At 35.0% G+C, this 22500-nt stretch overlaps 1 protein-coding gene across 2 annotated transcripts in view; it reads left to right on the forward strand.

Annotated features, from left to right (window-relative positions):
- Nucleotides 1-527: 527 nt before the first annotated feature.
- LOC135223602 (mucin-2-like) overlaps nucleotides 528-22500 on the forward strand; it is a 1092597-nt gene continuing 1070624 nt past the window's right edge. Inside the window, exons 1-2 of one of the 2 annotated variants that reach the window (XM_064262169.1) lie at nucleotides 528-624; nucleotides 2468-2505. In XM_064262169.1, the coding sequence (XP_064118239.1) occupies nucleotides 568-624; nucleotides 2468-2505 (95 nt within the window). In that variant the 5' untranslated portion in view covers nucleotides 528-567. Of the gene's footprint in view, nucleotides 625-2467; nucleotides 2506-7823; nucleotides 8074-22500 lie in introns of those variants that run through there. The other variant, XM_064262171.1, reaches the window with a different exon arrangement.

The following is a 22500-nucleotide window of genomic DNA, read 5'->3' on the forward strand; positions in this document are numbered from 1 at the left end:
AATACATGCATGCCTATCAATTGAATGCTGTCACACATACTTATATATCGGAATGAATAGATATCTGTAAATGTGTTTGTGGATGAGATGTTATATTGAAGTCCTTTGAATGATGCTTTTTCTCCTTTCAGGTTCATGGTATACATACGGAGTGACTAAGATCTGTGTATGAAAAGAATCGCTTTGGGAAAATGTTTTTAAAGTAATTCTGTTCATTCCTGAAAACCATCACACGAAAAACGAATAGATGAAAGTGGACGATTATGGCTAATCATTGCTGCATAAGTGGTACCGATTACAGGGCATCTCGGAAGCCGCAAGAATGCTCTTCGTGATCGACATTGCGGTAACTTTGTTTAATTAACCTTGTGTAATTCACTGTCATAATGCCGGTGATAGCATTTTCAACAATTTTACATCGATACTTTTAATCCAAGAAATCAGTTTTCGAATAATGCAAGATTGAGATTATAAACGATATAATGGCTTGTACTTCATTTTGGATACAGTGATTAAGAACATGCACTTCATCATTAAGCCTTTAGTTGAGAGTCAAGAAGCTTCAATATGAAGATTCAAGAAAATCCTCTCTACTTGTTGTTCTACGGAGAAAGTGATCTGGTTGTAAGTATTCTAAATTCTGTTATTTACAAAAAATGCTCTTATTTCTTGATATACTCTTATTGATATAGTTGTCAAATCCTCGTTTTGATCATCCATTTCCTACAGTAGATGGTGACTCCAGAGAAAAACATGCCAAGTCACCGCCAAGTTCATTATTAACAGTGGTGCTTCAAGCATAGAACCCCTGTGCTGAAAACTTTAGCATCAGCCACTTAACGGGCATACAGCGGGCCCAACAGCAGTTGTGTTATCCAGCCTACACACTCAGGATTACTTATTTTTGTCATGTATGTCCTTATGTGCTTCCTGAATGTCTAAGGTCCTTCCATTCTCCAATTATGCGGTCCTTTGTCAGTTTTCTCACTCCTCTAAGATTGCTGGAATTTAAATGCTAATCTCCAACCTATTCTTCATTCTCTCCAAGTAACAAATTTCCACAAAAGAATTTTTTTTTCCTCGGCTATGACAACTTTTTTAACATGCACACTTTTCATTTTTTTTTTTTTTTTAATACCAGATATAATACACATACGGACAACAGGGGAAACTAGAATGGAGAAGGTGAGCACAACTTTAAGAGAAAAATGAAGTTGTTTTACAGGGGAAGTGTAGAGAGGAAGTTTAAAGATAAAAAAGAGAGAAGCCGTCTGAAGTGAATGCAGTAGTACTAGGTTAATGGACTGAGTATTTTGAAGATTTGTTGACGCGCAGATTGAAGAGACGTAAAGATGAATGATGCAAGTGGCAAAGGTTAGTATAAGAATGTGAATGTCTTTGGATGTGAATAATAAAGATGTTAGGAGTGAGATTAAATGGTTTAAGAATGAAAGAACACTGGCAGTTGATGGGATCACAGGTAAGATGCTGTGGTATAGTAGTGAGGTTTGTTTGGATGAGAGAATGGTTGGGAAGGAATGGAAAAGAGGAATAATGATTCCATTGTATAATGGTAAAAATTTATGGGAGTGACTGTCAGAATTAAAGATGTTTAATGTTACTGAGCATGTTAGGATTGTAATTGACAAAAAAAAAAAAAAAAAAAAAAAAAAAAAAAACAAAGGCAGATGATAGTTGGACTGATCGGGAAAGAACAGTGTGGGTGTAGACAACGAAAAGTGTGTGAGGATCAAATGTTCATATTAAATAATTATATGAGAAGTTGGGAAGAAGAGGAAAATGTTTTCCTAAATGGCCTAGAAAAAGCTTCTAATATGATCAGTAGAGAGGTACTTTTAAATATTAGGGATGCAACTACAGAAGATGAGTTATTAAGAGCCATTGACATTTTTTGTGATAATAAAGCATCGGTTGAAACGTGTAGGTTGGAGAGGGTTTGTTTAAGAGCGGTTCCGAGGCAATGATTTGTATTAATCCGAGGAGGAAGTTTATTTTTATGGATGGAATGATATAAGCATCGCTTGAAAAGTGTAGGTTGGAGAGGGTTTGTTTAAGAGCGGTTCCGAGGCAATGATTTGTATTAATCCGAGGAGGAAGTTTATTTTTATGGATGGAATGATACAAGAAGTCAGAAAAAGAAGTAGATGTAGCTTGGTGCAAAGGTTGGGGACAACAAAATGACTCGTGAGTCGGTGTGGATTTGGAGGCTAAGTATCCAGGAACTAAGGTGTGGCCTCGCTGCTAAATAAGCCTTTATTGTAGGCATATGAAGCTGATGATGATGTGCAGTGTTCCCACAGAAGTGGTTCATGCATGATTCAACACTAAGAATGAATATGGCATTTTCCATTGTGTAGGTTTGATCTGGAGTCGCCCTATTTTAGTGGAAACAGTTCAGTATTTAGAAAAAGAGAGAATAAATTCTAATGCGATTTTCTTTATACAGTTTCGTCGACCTGTCACAGAAACCCGGCATGGTTCAAGGTAAGTGTTTTTCGTAGAGAATAAGTACAGTAGGGGTAATAATTATTTTGCTTATTCATCCAAACGTGTTATTCTCAAGTTTGATTAACCAATGACGGTAAGATAGAATCAAGGGCGCTGATATGAATATTGTCAATCATCATTTAGAGGCACATTAAGGTAACCTTTCAGAATTCAGATATTGTTCCTCGGGAAGTTTTCTTTGTATGTAGCCTATGTGGTGAATATATTCGTATACTTTGGGATCTCGTTTGTATTAGCAAAATAACATGATTTTATCATTAGCATGCTAAGCCAGTGCTTTAAACTACTTGTTTTATCGTTTTAGAGAATACACTTATAACTTCATTGTTAATGGTAAGTAAGGTGATCAAAAGTTAGGATGCAAAGATAAAGAATTTAAGGGGGTGGAATAAAAAATTAATAAGACAAAATTTAATTCGCGCTACTGAAAAAGCTTGTACGTTTTTTGAAACTGATAAGTTAGCACTTGCCTTAAAAAAAATCAGTTATTTTTGTAAATGAGTCCGGGATCATTGCCAGATAACTTAAAAAAAAAGTATTTACAGAACAACTTTAGGTTTCTTTACCTTTTAATAAAAACGACACAATTTAGATTACCCTTGTGGTAAAATACAGCTCATAATAACTTTTTATCGAAGTGTCTATCGCAAATTGAGTGAAATGAAATTTCAAGCAATTTGAGGAGTAATGTAAGACCTCATCAGTAATATATCTAAACATTTGTCTAAGGTGTGTTTTGCAAAGCATCGTTATGTCAAATGTGATGGTCCTTGTTGATGCAAGACATATCTTTCGTTTAGGTGGTTATTTTTTTATTTATACAATACAGACATCTTGAAGATATCCGCGTTTGTGTATTTGATAGAGTGAGCCAGTTTAGTCTGTTCGAAGTCTGTTTAACACATTTAAAAATGTCTGTGGTCCTCTTCCAAATGAAAAGGATTGAGAGGCTAAGGCTCATACATTTTCGCAGCTTGAGGATATTTGGAATTCGTTACTTACAACCTTACCTGTAAATGTTTGACGTATTGTCTACTCTTAAATCACCCCCTGCTGAATTCCAGCCTACCATGTTTGGCCCACGCCTCGATATTGCTAAATGAAGGGGCCGTACAGTATCATGTTACCGGCTTCTGATAGTCTGCGGAACCTGGTAGCTGTTGTCCTTAAAATACGAATCGTGGATGAAAATATTTTGATTGTGTATTGTAAATCTTTTGTTCCCAATGTTTCTAATGATATTCCCCGATCATAATACATTTACAAAATCTGTTGCTTCCCGCAAAGATATGTTTTACTTTTCACTGAAACGACGTTTTCACTTTCAGAAATTACATGATAATTTAGTGGGTAGTATGTTCTGGATATCTTTGGTAAAATAAAATAAAATAAATGAGGACCTTGCTTGTTAGATTACACGTTTTTTCCCCAAATTTCTTTGCTCTGTTTTTATGCATGTCAGTGTTCAGTGATAAATTGTGTGTATTGTATGCTGGGCTCAAAGCTGACACTGATGACCCCCCTTCTCTAGAGATATCGCTATGTAAATGGCTGACAGTTTTTCGTTGTTAATATACATGTTTTTTTTTTTCACGGCTGTTTAATAGAACGGAAAAGTATGCCTTTGAGTAGTATATTACCAAACCATATCTGAAGATAACATTTGGTTCATGTGATTTTTTTCCAGAAACGTTCTTTCCATTCTTTGGCATTTGCGAGCAGAGAGAAAACAAATTTTAGATTTCTATACTTACATCAAGTTGCTGGGTGTACTTTATTGCATCTTTGTATCAGGTCCAGGAGTGTGGTTCTTGAGGGAACAACCATGAATCGATGCTAGATATTCTCACGGTAACGGCAAAACTTTTATCATATATATTGTATAAATGTGAGTAGGTTTGAGATTCAAATTACCTGAGAGAGGAAACAGATGCTGGTGTGTGTTAAGCCCTAAGGTCTCATGTTAATGTATACAGTTGGATATTATAAGCAAGTTTCAGCGAGTCGTGGGAACTTGATCTAATATTACTAATGTAATCAAAATGTGGAAGTGGGCAGAACATAAAGAGATAATTATTCGAATCACAGGTTTAAGTTTGGAGTAAAGGAATGCCGGCCTATTACAGATATTTATTGTAACTTTACACTAAAATTTTACGCTAATGTGAATTTTACCTAGATATCGACGCAAGTATTGCTTAACCTTGATGCATATTAATAACGATTAAACTATTGAAATTAATATCTCTATACGTAACCGGCCAGAATTCAAATTTAAGTATTTTGAACAAAATATTTTAAGCAATTCATTTGGCCATTTTTACTTGACTGGAGTTTGACACTTGATTTACTTTTATAGTGGCGTGAGAGGGAAGACTGCAAAGTCGTACGTGGCTCCTTTCGAACGTTTGCTTTTCCATCGTGTTCGTATTTTCTACCATCGTTGGAGCTCGTATCTTTGAACTCGTGGAAGTTTTTCAAGGTCAACGTCTCGAGAAAAAAAAGAAAATAAAAGTAAAAGCAACAGTGTACTTGAGTGTACCTTTCCGATTACCGCGTGGCTATATAATTTGTTGTGAAGTTAAGCTAGATTTGGAGCATACTGAGATCTTGGTGAGTTTGGCCTCAGTATTATTAGCATTAAACTATTTACATTAACTAAAAAATGACTAATGCAAGAGAGGTTTGAGACGACGAGTCCCCGCCACGGTTGAAGGGGAGGGGCCGGTGGGGTGGGGCGTGGTTGCCAGGTTCGCATTGGTCGGTGGAACCAGTGGTGAGAGATACTAGTCGTGGGTTGGACGACGGCAAGTCTAAACGTAGAGTTTTATCGCAGAACGAAAAAATTATTTATATTTTTTATAGCAGATTTTATCGCTATTTAGCAGCTCACGTTTCATGGGATAATTCTCTCTCTCTCTCTCCTCTCTCTCTCTCTCTCTCTCTCTCTCATTTTACATTAGTTGAGTGCGTAGTCTTACAGGAACGGGAAAATAGTGTCAAGTACGAATACTAAAATACATATAGGTTTCACTTTTGCGTAATTGGTTTCTGTTTAGACAATGAGAGCTGAGATGTAAGGATTTCTATGTACACATAAAGAGAAGTGGTTATGAGACTTGTATCTTACGTTTTAACAATATAGACGAAATGGTCAACCTTTGTGGTGTATTCTGGTAGCTTCGGGTCTTCTGTTCCCATAAAAGCTCTAAATATGGCCAGACTGGTTGAAGGTTCTTGTTACTAGTATCCTATCTCGACTAGAGTCCAGTCTAACCTTGAATTTTAAGGGTAAAAGTGATCATCTCTCTCTCGTCTGAGTGAGTAATTGTTTATAGCGAGAGGCGAATACCCTGTGTGGTTAAATTATCTGAAGCCATTTGTTATTTGATCTGTATTGAGCTGGAACTCGTCTTCCTTTGGAGTTCATGTGTTAAGAATCGATACAGAATTAGACTCAAAATTAGAATTTAAATGAAAAAAGGAGATATGATAGAGCTTGATGGTTAAACATTTCGGTTCAACCTAACACTATGAGGAAATCCGAACAATTGAAAATTAGTTGAAATACATTTAACAAAATAAGAAAAAATAAAACAAAAGTGCTGAAAAATCTAGTAAGGAAGTTGGCGCTACCCTGTTATAGGATCCGTGCTGAGGGCTATATAGATGTTGTCTACCTGTCGGTTCGGTCAGTAACCCTTTTCTTTTGAGACAATCTTCTCATTTTTCAAGTAAAACGTCATCGGCTTGGTTGCAATCATTTTTGCTATATATTATGTCTGTTTTGTTTTCCTTCGGTTCTGAAATGTTTGGGAGCATTGATCTAAAATTCTCATGTTTTTTAACATTTGTGGTTTAATGATCTTTGATGTATTTGCTACGTGGATATACGGAGCAGCATCATCTTACTTGGATATTAAAGGGCTGGAATGATTAGTGGGATATGGGATCCTGGAATTATGTGGTAGGAGTGTTTGTGTATGTGTGTGTGTTTGTCTGAGATTCTGGAGACTGTGGGAGGTTGGTAGTGGGGCCGGCAGCTCAGGCTCACACAGTCCCGGTCCACCCTCACGCATAGACACACGGCCCACCTTCACTCTCCTCCTGCTGCTACTGTTACTGCATTTGATAGAAACTGTTGAATGACAGGTACATCCGGCCTTCTGTTCATGGACACAGGACAGCGAGTCATCAGTGATGAAAGGCCGTAGCACAAAACAACCTGCCATTGTTTTCATTTATTATTGTAAACAAAACAGCAGGTTAGGCTGGAAAACCCTTTTCTTCCCGGTGTTGCAAAAGTGATGACACCCACCATTGCTTGTGAGCTTGTGCAAACTTCGTGACCCATCTGCATCTTGCACGGTAATGCGTTTGACATTACTGTGTCACAGATTCTGCAAAAAGTTATGTGATAGTTATGATAATGCCCAGTACCCAAACCATCCTAAGAGGTCGGGGGTTTAATATATCACAAGATGACACTATATTTTTTATAACGAGAGGAGGCAGTTTAGTCAAGGGAGGACACCTGTCTTTAAAGAGTGGTTATCTAAGGAGCCATTTAGTGCCTTGGTCCCTTTAATCATTTGGCTGTAGTGACATTAGAGCTACCTGTATTTTTCGTGACGTCGGCTCGGAATGAGTCGCCCACCCAAGACTTGAAACCTGACTCTTCTCCGTCCGCATACCCAGGTTACCTCAGCATCCATCCCGACTTGCTGTGTGTATGTGTTCGTTTGTATGTGCTTGTGCTTCACCGTGACCCCCAGTCCGATCATCTAATAACCCTCCCTCCTCCCCACGTCAACTTTGTTGTCCCCCATCTTTCCTCAAGCAGCCTTTGGTTGTTGGGGCATCTCGTGCAAGCTTCCTCCTTCCAAGAGCTTGCCAGTCATCAACAACCATTTTGGGCGAGGTACTAATGTTTCCCCTTCTTTGTTGACATATTGAAAGAGCAGTTCCGAAAAGAATCACTAGCTTTTGAACCCTTGATCCTTGAAAAAAAAAACTACAAAAAAATAAAAAAAACCCGGTTGGTAAAAAGTGTATAACCGGAGCAGAGTGAGGAAATTATGAAGTGTTGCCCGTTTCGGGGAAACAACTACGGTCAGGAAATGATAGCCTCGTACTCAGGATGTGCTTTCTCCATTAAGATAAGAGTTCCTACACGTTTTCCTTAAAGTGTTCCAGGGAAACATAGCCCTTTATCAATTGTCAAAGAAAATATGCCCTTGCAGCGCAGCTAATCATTTTTCTTGCTTTTGTAGGTGCTTTGCGTTCTGTACTGATTTAACTTACCCGTAAACAGAACAGTTTTTTTTTTGGTCAATAATTACTTGACAGCAAGTGTTCGAATATTATTCATAGAATTAAACAACACCGGTGCAACAGTGCCCTCTTGTTCTTTATAAGGAATCTAGTGTTCATTAGTGGTATTTGTGAAATTAATTTGAGAAAAAAAATCGATACATGCAGTTAGCACACCTGGATAAAGGATGAGATAAATTACAGGATATGAGTGATTTCATGATTATATAGGTAAGTTCTATTTTTATCGTAAGCAGTATTTTTTACTTCTGTTGTGTTATATTCAGTGTTATGCTATGCATAAATTGTCTGAAAATTCTTAAATTACACACCTGGTGCACTGTGTCTCTTCAGGTATATCAGAAGCAGTTATGTTTCTATAGGTGATTCCTATTAAAGTTTCGACATTCTCTGTTTGTTACTTTGCAAGAATATCTTATTTTGAATAGGAATGGCTTGAAATCATTAGCATGCTATTGTGTAAATACATTGCCCTTTATCAGTGGATTCTTCCGGATGTAAGGAAAGTATAAGCAAATGAAATAATTTTTTAGCTTACGTAGAATTTTAAGAATCTCCTTTAATATTTTTTCTCTCGTTTTGTTTTACTGTCGCAACTTTCCAATTTGTAATCGTCATTTATAGGCATCTTAAGGAAGTTTGAACCCTTTCAGAAATACATAGACCACATTTATACTTAATATTGTTAATTGATTGATACCGCAAGACGCCGGGTGATAATCATCCCAAGCCTACAGAGGCAAAGGAGGGAAGTGCATCATTTGTTTAAATAATTGCTAGCAATTATTGTAGTCTTAGTTGGAGCTTCTCATTGAATTTTTCACGATGTTTTGAAGATGACCAAAGGTTACGCTTTGTTTATAATCTCTTATACATTTTTTAAATTATGGTTTTTGGATATGGTCTCTCTTGGTAACGTTAATTCCCTCAGCATGTAATTTATCATCGACGTCGATGAGCGTAGTTGTTGTAATGCCAGGTTATAGCATTCAGTTTGGCGGTTAAATGTATCAAAGTGGTTGATATATTCTCTCTTAGTACAGGTAATGTCTTCAGCATATTTATTATCGACGTCGATGACCATAGTTGTTGTAATGTCAGTTTATAGGCGGTTAAATGTCGTTAGCGTTTTACAGTTGTCGCCCTTGTCATGTATATTGTCATAAAGTGTGGTGTTTTTTGTATATCAACTGTAACATGAGCTTTTAGTATCTATATGATGCTTTTCTTTTCGTTTCTTCGTGCTTGATCACTATTACTCATTGACATCGGATGCCTATTAGTCAACATATTGACATGACAATGTTGCTGGTGTTTTCTGTGGAGTTGCCGATGTTATATATATATAAATACTATATATATATATAGTATATAACATATATATATATATATATATATTATATATATATATATATAATGTGTATGTGATTATTATATATATCCATATATCTCACTCTTTATATATACTAGCAAATTTGGGGGGGTGGGGGGTAAGATGAAGCCCCATTATAAACCATCTTATAACCCTGCCAAGTTTCATGGCCATCGGACCAGCCGTTTTGGCGTGATTGAATGACAGACATAACGCCCATTACAGTAAGATATAGATTAGTAGTATATAGATATATATATATAGATATATATATATATATATATATATATACATTTGTGTGTGCGCTGTTTTATGTATTTATATGTTTACGGTGTGCATTTGTAAGACGTATGTAATATTGACTAGAGTGGGCAGAAGATCCCTCAACGACCTCGTGACCTGTGACCCTTGACAGTGGGCCACAGCACCCATGCAACGACCTGCCCCGACCTGCCCTTGCCGACCTTTAACAGGCCGCCAGGTGCTGTAGGCCACCCTTCGGCCTAGGAGCTGGGTTTCAAGCCGTTGATTCTGGGAAACCTTCAGCGGAGTTGAAGATGAAGATTGAAACACGCTTATGTACTATGGAACTTTTTTCTTCTGGCATCGAAGATAAAACAGGAATAATACTTGGTCAGTGATAGTTTTCATGGGAAGTATTATTATTTCTTTTGTGCACACGAACTCAACTTTTTGTGTTCGTGATTGTAGAATATGAATATCTCTCTCTCTCTCTCTCTCTCTCTCTCTCTCTCTCTCTCTCTCTCTCTCTCTCTCTCTCTCTCTCTCTCTCTCTCTCTCTCTCCAGACTGTCAGTCACTCCATATAAATTTTCCTTTGTTTTCCAAATCTAAAGGTCTTATTCATATGATAAAATTTCCCCCCGTAATTCTTTGCGCATTAAAGCCAAAATGATTTGGAGAAAAGTAAGACTGAAACTCATTCATCCCGATTTTGAGAGCCTGTTATTTAGTTACATCGCTCTTTTGTTTATACTCTTAATAATCTGAGTTTTTATCGCATTTAGTGTTCATTCCACTCTTAATAGGACACTGATTGAAAGTGGTTTATTCTTTTACATAAAAGAATAAACCATTTAATATAACGGTTTCTTTACGACAAGAATTTCTGGAGTGCTGCTCAGTGCTTATTTTAAAGATTAGAGGGACTGCTTTCGAAAATCACACTATGCATATTTATCAGGGAATTGCTGCTCTTAACGGCATTATGTGCGTCCGTGCGAGCGCGTGTTTGTGTTATTACCCTTAGAGGTAGAGCAGCTGCCACTACCACAAAAACCACTCTACACAGCGCTCATTTTTCCCCTGATGGTGTCGCTGTCTTCCAGATATTTGCAAGTATAGAAGTTTAGTATGTTCTTGGCATTTCTTTTTATATGTTGTGGATGTGAGTGCGAACAGACAGGCGCGCACGCGCACACACACACATACACACACACACACACACACACACACACACACATATATATATATATATTTATATATATATATATATATATATATCATATATCTATATCACACACACACACACACACGTGTGTGTGTATGTGATGTGTGTGTAATGTAGATAGTTATAAATAAGGGACTAAATAAACATGTATGAATGTCTTTGAAAGGGAAAAATAACAACGTAAAATCCTAGTTTATCTTACGATGGGCGCTCCAGAGTGGTTTTGTGGTGACTTCAACGCATCATTAGGAAGTAATCTTGGGAGGCTTCTGTCTGAAGTTCCGTTTACCCGTACGAAGGGGTTATCATGCCTTGAACGTCTCTCTCTCTCTCTCTCTCTCTCTCTCTCTCTCTCTCTCTCTCTCTCTCTCTCAAACATAATGTTTTGAGTTTAATGTTGTTAATTTACTACTTGGTAATCATGATTCAGAGGTAGGTTTTAATTTGGTTTGTCTTATAAAACACCATTACTTATTTATTATTATTTTTTGTTCACTATCTGGCCTTGGTTTGGATGATATTTTTTGTCATTTTGTAAAAGAAAATGAAACGTTATGTTGATCCTTCAAATTCATTATGTTTTCAGTAGGTTTTGTTAGATTTAGATTATCTATTGGAAAGTATAAAGCGTAATAACAACAAGCCTCATATTAGTATGCAAGCTCTATGGTTCATAGTAGCTCTAAAGAAATATTTCATTGCCTACAGAAGAAATGTTTGAATCCTTGATTATGTGCCGTAGAAATTACTTTTACATTTCATACGTATTTAGGGACTATATATATATATATATATATATATATATATATAGTATATTATATATATATATATATATATATTATATATATATATAGTGTGTGTGTTGTGTGTTTTTCTCTTATTTTCTTAAGTTGAAATCAGTTAGCACTGAAGTATGCTTCAGTTTCATTGATATTTCTAAGATGTTATTGCATGTAGGGAGAGCAGGCCAAAAGAATTATATATATTGTGCGTTAACTTCCGCCAAAAAAATTAAGAATAAAATCATATTAGCGATGAGACATAAACATTCAAAGGGTTTGTCGTTATTATTATATATTATTATTAGCAGTAGTATAGCCATTCTTCGTAATTATAGCCGTAATTTTTTCTTAATGAAAACGACGATGACTCCTTTGAAAAACTTCGTGGTTAAGTTGAATAAGATTATATAATAATGCAAAGGCCAAAGCTAAGAACGTACTTGAGTGCCAATAACTGGTTTGTGCAGTCGGGCGACCAATCGACTTGTATCGTGTTTTACTGAAACGAAAGCTTTATCCGCTTCAGGGAATGAAAATGTACATATGTCACATGCCTGATTATTTGCCATATTCCTTGAAAAGGATTTACGGATATCTTGAAAGTGGAAGTTTTAAAGTAATTTCTCTCTCTCTCTCTCTCTCTCTCTCTCTCTCTCTCTCTCTCTCTCTCTCTCTCTCTCTCTCTGTATGTAGAATATATGTATATATATAATATATATATATATATATATATATATATATATAGATTGTGATATATATATATATATATATATATATATATATATATATATATATATATATATATATATATATATATATATATATATATATGCTCGCGTTACGGAAAACAGTGACACCGTAAACACTATCCGTATGAAGAACAGCATACTGATACTCCCGCCGCCGATAGGGAAAAGGAAAGTGTAAGTTGAACCTGTTTCACGTTATTTGATATCCGTCTTCATATTATTTCTTTTCCTCGCAAAGTGCGGTGTGGTGTTGACATTTCTCATGAAACGAAATTAGAGGAAATATCTCTGGGAAGTGTCACATGCAGTCTCCATTCTCAGGAGAAATGTGTTGTGATTGCACATTTCCGAAGGAAATATGGCTTTAAATGTGTCTGCATGTGCGATAAATAATCTTGATCATCGGGACGTCCTTTCTCGGAATTGTAATCCCGCAATCATTTGCAATGGAAAATCCTGTCGGATTCTTTGTGTGTTTTCTGCCATTTTGGGGTTGCTTCGTAGTTTACTGTTACTTTGGTTTGGTTTCGGGGTTTTTTTCTGTAAGTGTTGTATTTTTTCTCATGAAAATTACGTTTCAGTTTTTTTTTTCGAGGATTTCAGTTTTGTTTCAGGCATTTTTTGCAGTTGAATTCTAAGTTATTTCTTTTATTTACACTTTTTTGAGTTTCTTCTGAAGATAATTTTATTGAATTTTATTATGCCTTTTCAGTTTTGTTTCGGAGTTTTCTGCAATTTCTCGCATGTTTTACATTTTGGCAAAGCCAGTATGTTTATGGGTTGTCTGTTCCCTCTCTGTTAGGAAAATATGTCTGCTTCTGCCGTTTCAATTTGTTTTACGGTGTCCTTGTTCCTCTTTTTAATAGTTTCTTGAAATGTCAATATCGTTTTGAGAATTTATGATGCGAAATTCATTATGGATTTTGTGATATGCCGATTTTCATTTGGGGTTATCTGCCACTTCACTTTTGTTGGAGAATTCTTTGGCGCTTCCGTGTTCAGAATTTGTCGCTGTTTTAGGTACTATTAATGAGTTTGTACTCAAGTTTATTTTTAGGTGTTTCACCCATTGCGGTTTTATTTCAGAAGAACTTGGAATAAGAAATATTTGATCGCGTACTATTAGATGTTTACACGAAATGAGAAGAGCAGTTGCATTTTGAGGCAGTTTCAAGTTTCATGTGTTAAAAGATTTTAAAGTCATGTATAATGAAGTTCATGTGGAGTAACATGTGCCTGGCGATTCAAAAGATTGCGAATATACATAGATGGCATTAATAGCTGTATGAGCCATTTGGTTTGTTGAATCTGGTTTATTTACTGTGTCCAGAGAGTATTTTAATCTGATGCATGCATTAATTTCTATTTTAAAAGCATTGCTTCTTTTTTCTAACTTATCTTTGTCACATAAAATTCTTGTCTTGAATCTTTATTTTCATTAGAAGTGATCCAATACACGAGAGGTCAAATTTATATTGTCATAAAATTATGTTGATAGTTTTCTCTCTGCAAGTGAACTTATAACAGTAGAATTCCGGAGCTTAGTGGTGGAATTCTAAGCATAATGAACAAATTTCCAGACTAATGTGTTTACACAGTAAAGTTTGTAAATGGATGACGGGAGGTTACAACAACGTCCAAAGAATAGTGTCGGATTCTTGAGACTTTGGGTGACAGCATATTAGCTGGTAAAAATACGCAAAAAAGGAAAAGCAGACTATAAAAATGTTTCAGTAGAAAAGGCTATTAACGACAATTAGTAGTCGCTTATTAGGCCCCGTGATGGCATATAACCTGTGCGTTTTAGGCATAATTTTTCTTAAATACCGAACAGATTGGTTTGCAGTACATTTTTGTTTTTCCGTTGCTCTCCTGTGAGGCATTGAGGACAATGACTTTTTTTAACGAGTGGTTTACGGTATTGACTTGGGTTGTAGGCCCTACCAGCCATGTTAGTTTTATTTCTTAAAGTTTGTTTGTTGTGCTTCAAACTCTGTAAAAAAAAAAAAAGCTTAAAGTTGACTACTGGTTTGCCTTGTTTCACATTTTTCTTTATTTTGAGCACTATGAAATGTTGACACATTTAAAAACTGAGGAGTAGTCTTAGGACCCATCATAAATAGTTTTTGTATGTTACTTAGAACTGTAGTAAAATTATTTTGATAATAATAGTGATAATAAATGTTGAAAGAGAAAACATTTAATGCCAGAAGATGACGGAATAAGCTATTTGACAGCAACGTGGTTTTAAAGAACAGTAACCTCTTAAAAACAAGAAAACATTGACGTGTATTAAGGTTTCCCCCATACTATTTATTATATATATATATATATAATATATTTACAGTTCCCCTCCATACTATAATATCTATATATATACCATACATTACATACATTACATACATACATACATTACATAACAATATATATATATATATATATATATATTATATATATGTATCTGCATATGTAATGCATGTGTATTGTCTTGGTATACGTGTGTATTTATAAAATGCAATTTTATTGTTGATATCGGCTTTTCTTTCGAAAACCTTTAACGGACTGAGTATAAATTCCTGGCGCGCTTTAGAACTGGATCTTCTTTGAAGGCCTTTTGCCGGTACAGGTTCACTGTTCACTTTAGGTATCATTTAAAGACGGCGCGTGGTCATATTACTGATATGCCTTACTATGCATTGATCTCAAGATAGTGTCCAAGTGCCGTTTTCAGCTAAGCATATAGGTCTAGTTCGGTCATGTAATAAAAGGCTGGTCAACGGCCGTGTAAAACTGATTCGTAGATGTGGATGCACTTACAAAAGCATATGCACACACACATACATACACACACACACATACATATATATATATATATATATATATATATATATATATATATATATATATATATATATTTATATTTATAAATATGTGTATGTATTATGCACACATATAGTATATATGCTTCACACAAACATTAAGCTACAAATGTTTGTTTAATATCCAGTTCGCCATCCTGGGAATTAATACCGAAGGGGAATTATCAGTGACGAGCGATGTGACGAACCGCTTATCATTTATAATTCTCCTTAGGTATTATTCCCGAGGTAGAGTGAATTATGTATTGATCGACATTTGTAGCTCGAATGAATAATAAATGAATCACAAGGTTCGATGTGATAAGTATTCATACACACACACACACAACACACACACACACACACACACACACATATATATATATATATATATATATATATATATATATATATATATATATATAGTATATATATATATATATATATATATATATATATATATTACTAGCCCTGCATTTACGGTATGAGAAAAAGAGCTTCTTATCGATGCAGAATATATTTTTATGAGATTCGAAAGAATGGGAGATTATGTAATGTTTTCAAGAGCAAATTAGTACCTTTGTGGACCGTTGTCAACATGATGATCTCTTAGTCAGGTATACTGGGTTCGTCTACCTTTACTTGCCCCTTCACATATCCATATATTATTATAGTGGTAATAGTCCCTTCCGTTGAATTATGAACAGTAAATGTACATGAACAGCTTGAAGGCGAAACTTGAGTCTTTGAATTATTTACCAACGATTTTGAATTAGGTTCTGGCTAATATTTCTGTTAAAAGTAATTTTTTTATTACCGTGATTATGATTTATCAAATATGGCCAAAATGTTTCAAGTGAAGAAATAAAAGGGCATGTAGCATAATTTCCGAAGTAATCGGTTGAATAATAAATAACATCAACTAAATCAAAAGAATGTTAAGTTTTTTCAAGTTGAGATAATAGGGCCGGAAGCCATGCAACGATTCTACTTCATCTGAAAGTTTTAATTAATAACCATTCGAGGTCACCTAAGCTCCAAACTTGTAAACTTTTCTGATTGAAGCTTTTCAGTCGTCTGTCTGTATGGATGTTTACTGTCGTCCTCTCTGCACAATTTTTACTTCTCCAGAACATTTCGAGTGCTTTAAATCAAAATAGGCTAAAGCATCCTCGGGTACAGAAAATCAAGTTTATTCCAATGGTGGACGACGCGGCCATCCATAGGATATTGTTATGAAGAATAAATTAATATTTTTATTTCTATTTGATTTTTGCGTTGTTTCGTTCTTATTGATATTACAAGTCCTGACACAACTAAACACACTCACACATACACGCACACACAAGTACATATACATATATGTGTATACACATTATATATATATATATATATATATATATATATATATATACACGTATAAATACACACACACACACACCACACACACACACACACATATATATATATATATATATATATATATATATATATATATACACGTATATATACATATATATATATACTACATATATATATATATATATATATATACACATATATATCATGTGCATTTATACAAGACATGCAGTTTAGACTCCAATGCACCGCTTGCATAATCACTGGTCTCCCAGAGATCATTCGACCCCCTTCCCTCCCCCCCATCCTCACCCAACAACATCTCCGCCATTACTCCAGCAGTGAAGGGGGTAACGGAAGGGAGAGATGGGAGGAGGGCAGGAGGGCAGCCGCCGTGTCCAAGAGGGTTACTGCAACAATGGCATCGGAGGTCCAAGTCATCCTCTCCGAGCCTTGCCCTGCCCGAACACAACTCGTCTCTCATGTGAACGAAATATTGGAAGATCTGTTTGGTCTCCTTTTTAATCCTGAATTCTTATCTAGCTAGAAATGAAGTTTTCAATCGGTCATTTTTATTGATTTTGATTTGGTCTTGCAACTTGCGTTAAAACTGACGTGATCTTTGATGACGGGAGAAAATTAAGATACTATTAAGAATAGTTTTCATTTTGAAGATTTTCTCCAAATAACATTCTTACCTGTCATACATCCCTTCAGACTCACTATCAGTGTTTGCCATTTTCAGCGTGAAGATGTTGAGTAAACCATGCAGTTGGAAATGGCTGTAGAGTCTTGTTTAAAGACCAGACTCATGCAGAACAGATTATCTGCTTATGATTTTCAGTGGGTGTTTATTTTGAATTAACAGCAAGTAAATTATTTTGATAGTTATCCACCAATGAGTTTTTTTATAGCATTCTTCAATAATATGAAAAGATTTTTAGATATAAAACGTATACACGCATTTTATATACCTGCACACATATATATACAAATACACACGTGTTTCTCTGATATATAGTATAATCAGTAGTATTCCTGCATTTAGAAAAGAAGACTCTGATGAACTCCGAGGCAATCTCCTTTAAACATACGTTTGTGGCTGTGTTAGCCTAAACAGTGAATTATGTACCTGGTAGAAAGACATTGGTTCGCTAGCAGCAGCATCATCCCCAAGGGGTTGATAAGTGGAATCTTAACATTCTCCTACGTCTCTCCCTGTAAAGGGGAAAGACATGGTGGAAGTATGTATACTATATATATATATTGTGTGTAAATGCATCCCGTATATATATGCTTTGTCCTGGTGTATATAAATCGTATACAATGGCTGGATTGTATATATAATGGGACATGAAATGAAAGGGACATTCGTCTTGAAAAATTGAAAGCTTTCCATTTTAGTTTTGACGTTAAAAGTTAATAAGAGACTAACGTGTTTCTTAAGTAAAGACAAGGGGAATTCCTGATTTTATGAGCCAGTGAACTAAGTTCAGTGTCCCAGCTAAAGGTAAAAAAAAAAAAATAGATAAGAGATAAGACGGTTTTGCAAGTGATGCATGACCAAGGCAAAGGAGTGGCCCGTTTTTTGCCAGGCTCTTGGTGTCTGTTTCAGGAACTATACCTTCATGTAAAAGTGTGTGAGAAAGATCCGTCCATCTTAAGTCATTGAGGATGTAGGCATAATAGATATCAGGGCGTCAGTAAGGAAGACTTTCATTTTGTTGAAATTATGGAAACTAGTAAAATATCGGATATGGCTTGAATTATTTGTTTAACCAAAAATAAGAAGTGAGTTACAAGGAGTAGGATATCTCAAAGACTTGTCAGTCCATCCGAGGAAACATCGTGCTCTCACTTATCTGTAGGAGCAGGTTTTACAGTGCATTCACAGTGTCCTAATGATTTTGTCTAGCTCTCTTTTAAACTCTTCCACACTGTTGCTTTACAACTGGTGGCAATTTATTCCACGTGTCACATATCTTGTATGTAAAGAATGAAGATATGTCTATGCTCAGATAAGAAGTATGATGAAGAGCTTGTTTAAGCTATAAGGTAGAAAGATTCTATCTTGAAAACGTTAGGCATGAACATTTCCTCCATACCTAGGGTGACCATACTTCTCCCTTTGAGGGGGACAGTCCCTCTTTTTGACTCTTTATCCTCCAAAAAATTGCGTTCTTGGGGGGACGCCCTAATGTCCCCCTTTCAACCTTTCTTTTTTTATGTAATTACTACAGTTGTCCTTAAAAATTAGAGACTAATTTTTGTTTAAAATGTCAGCAATAAATAACGTCTGAATAAAAACAATGTCATTGATAAACCTAATTTATCATTTCCTGTTATTGAATATACTTAAAGATCAAATCAAGCCAAAAATACGCCGAAGAATGACGTAAGAATTTTTTCTTTTTAAAATTTAAAGAATAATTTTCTGTTTAAAATGTCAGCAATAATATCTGAATAAAAACACTAATTGATAGACCTTAAAATGTCAGCAATAATGTCTGAATAAAAACACTGATTGATAGACACTCTCATTTATCATCACCTGTAATTGAATATATTTAAGTATTAAACTTCTGAATTTATAACGACTCAACATAAGTGAATGTGTGCATGGGCTTACTATAAACCTTTGTCCCCCTTTCGCAAGTCAAATAAATGGTCACCCTATCCATACCTGGATGGAAACACTGTCTTGATTCTGAGCCTTGTAACTGAAAGCAAATTGTTGAAGGTAAACGTCTGAATGATATAGAAGAAAGGAGGTTTGTCGGGAAAATGTAGAAGTAAGTATTAAACATCAATTTTTTAATTAGCAAATAGTGTTGAGTATTCAGACTACTGAAAAAGAAAAACAAGTACCAGCCACCGTCGTTACACAGAACTCTGAATTTACTACGAACCAAATGACCGAGCCACCAGCAGTACGACAGTTAATAATCTGTTGTCTATATTAGATAAAGTATTTTTAAAACTGCAGAAATAAGGCAGACTACGATCGAATACAGTAAAATATACAGTATATATTTTAAAGTCTTTATAAATATACCATGCTATGCTCGCTTTTAAGAGTTAAAATCTTCTTTACAGTAGGAGTAACATGAAACCAGAGTAATTTCCTGTTATTCATTTTGTCTCTTGGTATAATCTGAAGAAATTTATAGTAAAATTGCAATTATTCTTACTGCATTTTTTTTTTCATTTCTACTGCTTTTCTACTTTTTACTGCATTTGAGGTGAAAGTAAATATTTTCAGTTGCGTGTTCAAGGATATCAAACAACAAATCTACAAGAATGCAGATCATTTAAGTCTCCTCACTTTTACGGAGTATCTTTATCTTCAGTAAATATTTGAGTGTGATTGTGAAATATTTTGTAAAATGTATTAGTTTCTCTCAGCATTTTCGATCATAGCAGGTTCCATACTACTGTTAAGGTTAAACTTCATGGAAGCTTTCATACATCTTATATGACTAGTGGATCCAAGGTCAATCACTGTTTTAGTGAAAGAATCCTATTCACTGGTTTTAGGCCTTTCATAGACTTAATCTTTTCAGTAGTTTCTTTTTTTTTATGGAAATGTTCATTCGCTGTCTTCATGAATGTAAGCGTGTACTACAAGTTTTTTTTATGCGCCTACCGTTACCCTGCGGTACCTTTAGTACCGGGAATTTTTATATTTTCATAGAATTTTTTAAATACAGGTGCCTTGATAAGTGAAGTGTCATTCGTAAAAACACTCAAATAAATGTTTAGTTTCAATAGTTTCAAAGCTTCTACTATTGATATTTTCCCTTCATAATCAAATTCAAGGAAAAGAGTGACGGGATGCAATCAATTGATAGGTTTCGGCATTGTATAGTTTGAACACGTTATTCCTTAATGAATTAATTTTATATTACACTAATTTCTGTAAACTATTCGAAGGCATTTAAATATTTGTTGTAATTGGACATTCCAAACTGATTTCAGTTAATTCTAGGTAATCAATGAATGATCTTCAACATTAAACCTGTCTGAAGTTTAGAAAGATCCTAAGTGGTAATTTGTTTACGAATAAAAACCACCCAGACACACAAATACAGTTTCTTAGGAAGAAACGGAGAAGAGCAAAAGCCGTAACCTCTCGGTCTCACAAGGAATGAGAGTTACAATATTATTGATAATGGAATGCTAAGGAAGCTTTGTTAATTAAAAGCGGTATGCGCCTATTGGAAACAGTGTTAAAATAACTCGGCATCGTATATTTACGTCATATCTATAGTCTTATCTAGTCTGTTGTAAATTGTTTGTAGATTTATGCATAAGCTAATGCGATATAAGTTTTTGTATTAGTATACGGTATTAATGAATTTACAATACTTTTGAAAAATAAGCAGGCAGCTTGTAATTTTCAGTATTAGCTATGTATATATACACATATATGTATATATATATATATGAATATATGTTATAAGTTGTAATAAGTATAATTAATATATTTACAAATAATTACAAACGCACTTTCTTATTTAATGATGCAATGTATTGGAGGGCGAAGAACCTAGCATCATGAGAGACAGGTGTGATTTGAGAGGTCGAACGGAGAGTGAGAGAGCAAGTGTCTCCCTCCTTTGGTTCAAGTGTAGGAGTTTGAGTCCATGTGTAGGCGTGGGTCGGATGAAGCCCGTCTTCGCTCTCTTGGATGTTGACTTCCTCGTTGCAGTCACTCGAAAAATCTGGCATGTTGTTTGCATTAATGTATGCGTTGCACACACAGCCTAATACACTGGATATACAGTACATCTGGCAGCGCGAGAGATCATGAAAATCTCTGTTGCTCTTGGGATGGCCCGTGGTTCATCCGGCCAGAAAAAAACACACCTTCGTTGAATAGCGTTCACGACGGGCGACGGACATCGGCTGGGAACACATATGTTACAATCCGCCGTACACTAAAGACTTGCGGAACAGCCTCCGGTTGTTTGTAATATGAGGGGGGTGTTCCGTATTGTAATTCAGTTCTTTTATTTATTCGAGTTGCAATCAGGCATCAAAAGTCCTGCTAAAATTGCGTCGCTTGTCTTTCATTACTCCTGGCTTGATTGCTGTTTCTATGATACAAGAGAAACTGCATTAGATGGAAGGGTAACATATTGATTTCCTTCCTTTTGTGATGGACAGTGTTTAACAAAAGTACACTGTCCATTCTTGTTGGCAAAGAGAGTTGCTGTTCGTCGCTGCTAGATAAGAGTGTGCACAGGTGCTGAATCGTTTGGACTAGTAAAAACACACAAAAGTAAGCACGAACGCATACAGTTGAGTGATGCTGGCTTGTGATCCCTGTTCATCTTTACAGCGGCCTTAGATTATATATATATATATATATATATATATATATATATATATATATATATATATATATATATAGATATATATATATATATATATATATATAGATATATATATATATATATATATATATATATATCTATATTACATTTATATAGAATCGGCTATTATAAATTTTATATGGAGGACAAAATAAACATTATATCTAGTACTTTTTAAATTGGATGGCTTTATTATTGATAAAATTGAGAAGTAATTGAATACAAATATGTCGTGAATAACTGTGAGCCCTTGTGTAAAGTTTACCCTCTTTATTTATGTACATGTGTCCGTGTCTATTTGTGTATGTATATGATGTGTAGTTTTATAATTGTGCAAAGGTGTGTGAAGTGCTGCACGGATTCGTGACTATGTATTTCTATCTAAATGTATGCTTGTATCTATCTTTTGCTATTTTATATAAAACTGTATACTGATTTTTTTGCGAGCATGTTATTAAATTAATCATGTATTTGGTTATTGGGTTTTTAATAGTGCAATGAGAATTTTTGTTAGCATCATTTTCTTTTCAGATTTTCGCTTTAAAATGTATTGTAATGAGCAAGAATCAGTATTGTCATCTGTTTTTTCACAACTAATCTTATCGTTATTATGCTCTGAATCGTTTGCAACTTCGCTTGTTTGTATTAAAAATGGACTTGTAAGACTTT

Source organism: Macrobrachium nipponense, chromosome 10 (assembly GCF_015104395.2).
Source record: "Macrobrachium nipponense isolate FS-2020 chromosome 10, ASM1510439v2, whole genome shotgun sequence".
Classification (NCBI taxonomy): Eukaryota; Metazoa; Arthropoda; class Malacostraca; order Decapoda; family Palaemonidae; genus Macrobrachium; species Macrobrachium nipponense.